At 34.0% G+C, this 9228-nt stretch overlaps 1 protein-coding gene across 1 annotated transcript; it reads left to right on the forward strand.

Annotated features, from left to right (window-relative positions):
- The first annotated feature begins 3809 nt into the window (after positions 1-3809).
- LOC121236492 (BTB/POZ domain-containing protein POB1-like) lies at positions 3810-8613 on the forward strand. Its single transcript, XM_041132937.1, has 6 exons — positions 3810-4194; positions 5247-5399; positions 6524-6645; positions 6734-6797; positions 7068-7347; positions 7634-8613. Exons 1-6 carry the CDS (start codon positions 3933-3935, stop codon positions 8445-8447), a joined length of 1695 nt encoding a protein of 564 aa, XP_040988871.1. The 5' UTR covers positions 3810-3932; the 3' UTR covers positions 8448-8613.
- The last annotated feature ends 615 nt before the right edge of the window (positions 8614-9228 follow it).

Raw genomic sequence — 9228 nt, forward strand, 5'->3', positions numbered from 1 at the left:
TCCGTCCTCTTAGGCTATATTGGAGGCCAATGCAATGTGTTTGTCTTCTTAGAGCGCTAGCATTGGTTTCTTTATATGCATATGCAAAATCACATCTTTTAGAGATTAATTTTAGATATTGATTTTGCATATCATGAAAAACTCCCACATTGGATTATATATTTTTTAGCCAAATAATAATAAAATATTAGATCATGCAAAATCATTGGTGTCGAGAAAGAGAAAAGTGAAAGAAATATTTTGAATTTGTTTTCATTGGAGAGAGAGAGAGGGGGAGGAGAGAGAAAAAAATAGTTAAATAAGATTTGGAGAGTGATCAATAGTGCATCTTCAAATTTGAAGAAACATTGTTCATAACTATCTAAATTTTTGGATATGCATAATCTAATATAGTCTAATTTTAAGGTCATATTATGTAAATATGTAGATGCATAATGCATATATAATCCAATGCTAAGCTATATTCCACTGCTTCGGCCTTATTTTTTGGCTATACACTTGAATATTGGACTTGCCATTTTTGCCATTGACCATGTCTTTGCAGTAAGAAATGAACGTATACTTTCAAGGAACTTAACAAAATAGATCCTTCATTGGACTGATATTTAGGTTTTATATATGCATGATAAAAAAAACATGCAGTAGTTTTTGGAAATATATATTTTGAATCCATGCATGAGCTTGCATAGTTATGAAAAATGGATCAGTGTGTGATTAGAACAAACCCAAGTTAAGAGTACTCTCAATGGATTGGCCAAAATTAAATGATACTTTTAGCTAATGTGAGATGAATTTGATTTTGACTATTCCAATCCTCACATTAGAATAGCTATTTTTTTATTATATAATAATAATATAATATGAGATGAATTTCACTTTAGCTATTCTATTCACATCAAATTCCTACATTGGATTATTCATTTATTCATTATATAGTAATAAAATAATATTACTTTAAAAAATATTTAATTTTTTAATTATTAATTTATTTAATTTTATCATATTTTATCATTCTACCTATTATTATATGTGAATTAGTAATCATATTCTAATTAAATTAGTTTTATTTCATATGAAGTAGATAAGAAAGAGGAAAGAGAAATAATTAATAAAATATGTATTTGGTCTATCTACCGTAACTTTCAAATTTGAAAAATATTTTGAAAGTCACTGTAGCTAAAGTCCAATTATTTATAATTTAGCTGATTCATTGTAAATATATTTTGTTCTCTAATAGCTAAATATTCAATGGATTTAACTTTTAGCTAATCTATTGAAGATGTTCTAATTAAGGATGTTGAAGCCCCTAGAAACTCCAAAACACTATTTAATTAACCTTTATAATTTTTTTTTATAAAATAGATTATATAAAGTTATTTTCTGCAAAAAAAAAAAAAAATTGTAATTTCACCCGCCAAATTAGTAAAGTACTTTCTGATTCTGTCTCCATAATTAAATGACCTAATTTGAAAGGTTATCTTCCTAGATCATCTCTTAATTAGACATGTAATCACAGTACTCTCATAATTTATTTATTTATTATGCTTACTGCAGATCTTAATATTGTCTTAATGACCATCATTGTAATTAAGTGCATGACTAGACTTAATTAATTGCATGTGTTTTTATTTACTAGCTACGTTAATTTCTTCACTAATAAAAATTTCAACCGACTCTTAATATGCCATATACAGGATTTTGTTATAAGATGAAGGCAACTCGCTGTACTTCAGAACTATCACTACTCTTAACTATGAAAAATCTTATCCATCATCCTTTAATTTCCATCGGCCTCATGTATGCGACAATATTCAATAATTGAATGATAAATAATAAATGATTTTTCAATCGATTATTGCACATTAATTAGATAATGGTGAAATTATAATGACAAAAAAATGGTGTACGTATAGCATTTCTCTAAGGGTTGGTTTGAATTCATATACGAGATGAGATGATTTTAGATGAAAAATAAAAGTTGAAAAAATATTATTAGAATATTATTCTTTAATAATATTATTATTTTGATATTTAAAAAAGTTGAATTGAGATTTGAAAAAATTAAATTATTTATTATATTTTGTGTAAGAATTTAGAAAAATTATAATGATAAAATAATCTGAGATGAAATACTTTCTGAATCCAAACGGTGCCTAAATATATATAAACCTCCCATTTTGCTTCTGTTTTGCTTTTAAGGAAAATCAAAATCTTTTAAAAATGTAAAACATCGAAAAATTATTATTTTAATATCTAACATTTTCTTCCACCTAAATTTTTAGTTGATCAAAGATTGCCTCACGATTTTTTCTAATTTCCGCTTCTCATTCTATCCAACACTACATTATTCACCTTTTGTTTATTGTTTTAAATTTAAAAAAGTATTTTCAGAAAATATCATTGAAGTGTTTTCTTGAAATAAATTATTAATGAGTACTTCTTTGGAACGGTCTGGCTAGTTTTGAGTGTTTAACAGCCCTCAATAAAAGGACAGCACGTCAATAAGTCTACACTAAAGAACATAAAACCAAATCACCGGATAATTTCACATTTCACTGTCTTTGTTTCATCCTCCGTCAACCATTCATCAAATCAATTGAAAGAAGTTAGATTTTCACACCAAGCAACTCAAATCACATACCCAAACATGTACGAAATAATCACAAAACCAATTTAAATCACCATTTGTTTTGAACAAAAAAACCAGAGCAGAGCCATTCAAGAATAACCAGAGCATCACCACTCAAATCACTCACGGCATTTGGTAGGCACGTGTTAAAGGTTAAGACAAGTTGTCTACTTAAATGTATACATATTTTGTTCCAGAATTTCCTTTTCTATTAAATCCAACCACCAGTTGAAAGGGGGAAGGGTTTGAGGGCAGGTTTTGCCCGGAAGAAGGGCTGGTGGGATGGGTTCACCTCAGGGGTATTCCGTGGGTGAGGAGTTCCGAGAGAGGGTGGGGGGAGGGCTCGACGCCGGCACGAGGTGATGGAGGGAGGGCCCGGTGCCGGTACGAGGTGGTTACGAGAGAGGGGGAAGCGGAGAAGCATTTCGCCTGGAGAGGAGAAGAAGATTTTTTATGGGATCAATTTTATCAGTCTGTGGTATAGTTACAATGTTGATAAAATGAGATTCATACGTGGCATTTTTTTATTGAATGACTATTATTTGAAGAGAATGGATGGATTGGTTTAAAGTTTTTCTAATTATTAATTGGGGGCTACTACTATAAGGGTGCCCATACTTGGCCAAATGTCACTTTTTTATTTTTTATTTTAAAAATATTAAAATATCTTTTAAATATTTTTAAAAATAAAAAAAATACCTCAATACACTAATAATCACTTCTTCAATTATTAAATAAAAAATTAAAAAAATAAATACATGAGTGGTCAAAATAAATGGACAAAATCATGATACATAGTATCATTTTCCTTATTTATTTCAATTTTTAATATGTTAAAATTATATATATATATATATTTTCAAGGATTCTTAAAGTCTCATTTGTTTTCACAAACTATTTTATCTCATTTAATTATTATAATTTTTTTAAACTCTCAAACAAAATATAACAAATAATTCAAAATTTTCAAATCTCAAAATAAAAGTAATATTAAAAAATAATATTTTATTAATTTTTAATTTTTATCTTTATCTCATTGTATAATTCTAATTACTGCATGACTACTGAATTACTGCATGACTACTGAATTACTGATAAAATAGTTACCATGTCAATTAATATAAAATAGTTTTTATATCTTAAATTTTAATAATTTTGAAACAAAAATGGCAAATTTTCTTTTTCTTCTTTCGAACGTCCAAAGGATAAGGGAAATTTGAAAGTCTGTTATATTCCTTTCACGCATCAAGGATAGTTTCTTTCATTCGGTACTTACAGATCGAAAGCTTTCTAGGGTTCGGGCATGAGGGACTCGAATACGGACCTATTTGATCCCTGCTCGACCATGGAGTCGGACTTCCCTCCGAGTGGGCTTGCCACTGGGTCCGGCTCAGACTCGGACTTCGCATTCGCCTTCAACGACAGGAATTTCTCCGACCGGGTCCTGAGGATTGAAATAATCCCTGATTTTCCCGAGATAAAATCGGACGGCGAGGGTTGCATCAGCGTCGCTGATTGGGCCCGCAATAGGAAGAGACGGAGGGAGGAGATTAAGAATGAGACTAGTAAGAGAGTTTCTTTTATCTTTCTGCAATGTCTTTCCTTTTCGTGTTATTGGTTGTTAATTTGATCGTTCGTGCAATTGGGGTCTATTTGGCTACCTAGAAAATTAAGGATTTAGGAGGAAACTTTTGTTATTTTCCTTTTTCTGTTGTTTTGGGTTTGAATCATTGATGGAAATAGGTACTCATAATACACCCGCCTCTTCTTACAACCTCTTGGTACCTGACCTGAAATTTGGGTGTTTTGTGTGGTGGAAATGTTAGGATTTTAGATGAATTTTCAATTTCTCTTTGAGGCCTTTAGGGGTGATAGAAGAAAGATTAGGTTTGATAGTTTGATGGTGATAGTTCCTCAAGAGACTTCTATTTTATTGTGGTTGGATCACTTTACTGCCCCGACTATAGTGGAGACTGCATAATATACCATGTAAGGAAGTTATTCAACCCTTCCTGCAGTTTTCAATTCCAAAAAGCCAATTATGCTCAATGAGTTTTGTACCCTTCTCATTGGGTGAAACTCATTTTGGTGTCAGGACAATAGAGGTAATTTTGGTCTAGCTCTCTTGGCCTGTGTCTGTATCGAACTCTGATCCTTTCTTTTGAGCGAATCCATTGTGCAAATTATATATCTGCTGTAAACCATGAAGCGTGTGCTAGAAATCATGTCTAATGGGATTTTAACTTTAATATGGATGAATTAATTCACATATAGCAGTCCTGTATACTTGGGCTACACCTTTTTTTTAGTATCAATCAAATTTGTTTACCTATTAAAAAAAAAAATAATTTCATTTGTATTAGAATTTTTTTTTTTTTTTTTTTTTTTTTTTTTTTTACTTATCAAAAAAATATTTTTGTGGGCGATGATTGAGCATGTATTCATTTATCCCTTAATACCATTTCTTTCGATATTGCGACTTCTAATACTTCTTGCCCTTACCTTGGCTTATCTTTGTATCATCTTTTCAACTGCCGCACTGATAATGCAGGTTTAGATTCCTGGTGTATATCAACAACTATACTTATTTGAAATATATTTTCTATTTTGACTGTAGTGTTGGATATCCTTGTGCAACACGAGGCACAGATTCTAAATTGTAACGTGCCAGAAACAGTGGATGGTTTGGGCTATGGAAATCAAGATGAGGAAGCTGAGGCAATGATTGAGGAAGTACCTTTAGGTGTTGATATTAATTTGAATCAACATGGAACGCCTTTTATTCCCTTTTATTATGATTTGCTTTATTTAAATTCATGAAGAACTCCTATTGTTGTTATATGGAGAATTGATTGTGACTATCGTGCAAATTACAAATCTGTGTTCTTTCTGTATTTTCTATTTATCTAGAAATGATCTTTTCACCCTTACATAAGGAGAATATGAAGCATTGCTTTGTCTACTACTTGTTATCTGCTGTCACACTCATGGTTTTTTATATGGTTTCTGAGAATTTTGTTAATTTTTGTGTGTGTGTGTGTGTGTTTTGATTTTTGTATTGTTTATTTTATGGGCTATAAAGATGTTAGAAAAGTAGTTTGGACCTAGAATTAAGTAGTGGCATGGCCAAGCCATCTCATAATAGGAATAGTAAAAAATAACTAATAATTTTATTGAAAAGGAATACTTTTTGGCTGATTTGGCAACCCTAGTTTTTAGAGATGCAACCTTTAGTTTAAGACACCTTTTTCCCAAAAACATGCTGCCAGCTTTTATTTAGAAGGGTTAGGACTCGTTTAGAAGTCCATCATAAAGTAAAATAAAATCCTGTTAGGAGTAGGATTTTTATTCTTCCGTCAACCCTGTTTTTTAGCCACAGACCCTAGAATTTAGGCCTCCCTTTTTTTTTAAGAACTTGCTGTCAGATTTTCCTAGAGATTTTAGGAGCTTTCTGTATTTTCTATTAGGAAACCAAGTCCTATAAGGAGTTCATACCTTTTTTTTTTTAGTCAACCTCGATGTAGCTCAAGAAAACCCCACATTTTCTTATAAATTGGAGCCTAACCCCTATTATTTCATGTAATACCTCATATTGTGTTTAGAAAGATGGTGAATGGGATCCCACATTACTTGGGAGGGAGACGTTCAAGCCCTTTATAACGATTCCGATGGGCTCAAATTGTAATATTGACTGGTCATTTCAGAGTATAGGCCCATATATGGCTTGGGCCTTTCTTGGTTCTTACAATCCTATCCTTAACGGGAAGGGGTGTTACAGCTGCTTACATGCTTAGCATGTAAATTTACATATATGCATGTATATGATGGTAGTATATAATTTTATTGACAGTAATTGATAGTCATATGGTTTTCACTCGGTTAGATTCTTTGTAGATGATGAAGCTGGACCTAGTAATGATTCATCATTGAGCATGGACTGCTTGACAGTGTTGAGAGTCAAAACATTACACATAAGCTCTCCAATTTTAGCCGCAAAGAGTCCATATTTTTATAAGGTTAGGGCTCTTTATCTTGTTATGCTGCCTTTGTTCTCTTTTGTTCCTTGGATATTTTCGTTCATTTATTGATTGCATGCCTCTGTAGTTGTTTTCAAATGGCATGAGAGAGTCAGAGCAGCGACATGTAACTCTACAGATACATGCATCTGGTAATTACCAGCCTTCATTAGCTTTTATTGTCCACTTATTCTTATTTTGGTCTATTCTCATATTAAATCATGAACTTTCAATCTCCTTTGAAAATGGTCGGGGTTTCAAAGTTGCATTTTGTTGTTCCTGTTTTTGGTTTTAGCATTACCACTATAAACCATTCCCATTTCTTATCCTTTTTTGTGCACATGTGTGCATCTATGCTTTTCTGTTTTACAAGACAACTATTAATTAATTACTGTTTCTTTCCCATTATGTCACTGGAGCAGAAGAAGCAGCCCTCATGGACCTTCTTAATTTTATGTACAGTAATACGTTGTCAACAACTACATCTGCTGCTTTGTTGGATGTGCTGACGGCTGCTGATAAATATGAGGTTGTGTCATGTATGAGATATTGTAGCAGGTTATTGGGGAACTTGCCAATGACTCGCGAATCAGCATTGCTATATTTAGATCTTCCTTCTAGTGTTTTAATGGCTGATGCAGTCCAGCCATTGACTGATGCAGCAAAACGGTTTCTTGCGGCGCACTATAAAGACATAACTAAGTGAGTCTTTCTTCTGTACTTTCTTCTTTCTTGCTTTGCTTAATTTGTGGAGCTCCTCTTTGATTTTCATGTTCATATGGTAGAATTTTGTGTGAGCCTATTATTATTTGGACATGTGATATTTTCTTTTCCTCTTACTGATTTTGTCAAGAATTAGAATAGTTGATCGATCTTGTGAATCGCCTGCCTTTTTTCTAGACTACAAATATAATATTCCAATTTCAGTTATAGTGACACGAGGGCCACAGATATTAGAAAGCAATTAATGGTTTGCATCATTTTCCAGGTCTCATGATGAGGTGTTGAACTTGCCCCTAGCCGGTGTTGAGGCAGTATTGTCCAGTGATGATCTCCAGGTGCCTTCAGAGGATATTGTTTATGACTTTGTGCTGAAATGGGCTCGTAAAAACTACCCAAAACTTGAGGACCGAAGAGAGATCCTTGGCTCACGACTTGGTTGCCTTGTTCGTTTTCCATACATGACCTGCCGAAAGCTAAGGAAGGTTTTAACCTGCAATGACTTTGATCCTGAACTGGTATCAAAGGTTGTGCGCGAGGCTCTCTTTTTCAAGGCTGAGGCACCATACCGGCAGCGTTTTCTTGCTGCAGAGGAGGCCAGTGCCAGCTGTAGGCGATACGTGGAGCGGGCATACAAATATCGCCCTGTCAAGGTGGTCGAATTTGAACTACCTCGTCAGCAGTGTATTGTTTACCTGGACCTGAAGCGGGAAGAGTGTGCACATCTGTTTCCGGCTGGTAGGCTTTACTCACAGGCTTTTCACCTCGGTGGGCAGGGATTTTTCTTGTCAGCCCACTGCCACATTGACCAACAAAGCTCATTACACTGCTTTGGGCTATTCTTGGGGATGCAAGAGAAGGGACCAGTCAGTTTTGCCGTTGACTATGATTTTTCAGCGAGGTGCAAGCCATCTGAGGAGTATGCGAGCAAGTACAAAGGAAATTATACTTTCACTGGAGGGAAGGCTGTTGGATATCGCAATCTGTTTGGAATAGCATGGACAGCATTTATGGCTGATGACAGCCTCTATTTCATCAATGGTATCCTCCATCTGAGGGCTGAGCTCACAATCAGGCAATGAGTCCTATTCAGGTCTCATTTTGTGGAGCTTTGGGGCGCTCTCTCTCTCTCTCTCTCTCTCTCTCTGGGCCCGCCTAGTGACACTATGTATAAAGAGGCTGTGTAATAGTAGCATTAGCGATCATGCCACAGTTGAGGTACAAGCATAAAAATGGGTTCTCTCCTCTGACTCACCTATCACGAAGGGGAACCAATGTTTGTTCTCAAATAGTAAGGTGGTGAGGGCACTTGGTTTTTTTCTAAGTATTTAACGAATGTGTCCCCCTATTCTACTGTTTGCAAAGTTAACAAAGTCTTGTTTGGGCTATTTATATCGAACTAATTACTACCTTTGTAAGTAATGATTGTCCAAACTTTCCAAAGCTGTCAACGATGAAAATTTAACAGTATTTAGTACGTTGCAAGTAGCTCCAAGAAAGTTAGTTCTCTTTGCAATGGCTTGTCTGGATGTGTTCACTTGAGAATTCCAATTGTGCCACTGTCACTGTGCATGTAATTTCCTTTTTCACTCTGTATTCTCTCTATAAATATTCTTTAACCAATTTCCAAACTTGGTATTTGTTGATTTTTGCCTTTTTCTAACATAAAATGACTAGCGCAAGGCTGTGCCCTGTCCCAGCTGTTTGGGCATGACCATCCTTATTTGGGCAGGTGCTTGCATGACTTTTATGTTTTCTGAGAAGGAAACTTTCATCTAAGGGAAGTGTTTTTGTACAAAAAAAATTAATAAATATTTAACCAAAATAGAGCCTTTATTTTGTTATGGTTATCCTCTACAACGG

The sequence above is a fragment of the Juglans microcarpa x Juglans regia genome, chromosome 6S, assembly GCF_004785595.1.
Source record: "Juglans microcarpa x Juglans regia isolate MS1-56 chromosome 6S, Jm3101_v1.0, whole genome shotgun sequence".
In the NCBI taxonomy this organism is placed as follows: domain Eukaryota; kingdom Viridiplantae; phylum Streptophyta; class Magnoliopsida; order Fagales; family Juglandaceae; genus Juglans; species Juglans microcarpa x Juglans regia.

What these genes read in the sequence shown, in the direction of transcription:
- LOC121236492 (XM_041132937.1), top strand. Translation starts at nt 3,933, where the DNA reads ATGAGGGACTCGAATACGGACCTATTTGATCCCTGCTCGACCATGGAG. An exon ending in TATTAATTTGAATCAACATG is followed by an intron (nt 5,400 to 6,523) that starts GAACGCCTTTTA and finishes GATTCTTTGTAG; the next exon opens with ATGATGAAGCTGGACCTAGT. An exon ending in TCTACAGATACATGCATCTG is followed by an intron (nt 6,798 to 7,067) that starts GTAATTACCAGC and finishes TCACTGGAGCAG; the next exon opens with AAGAAGCAGCCCTCATGGAC.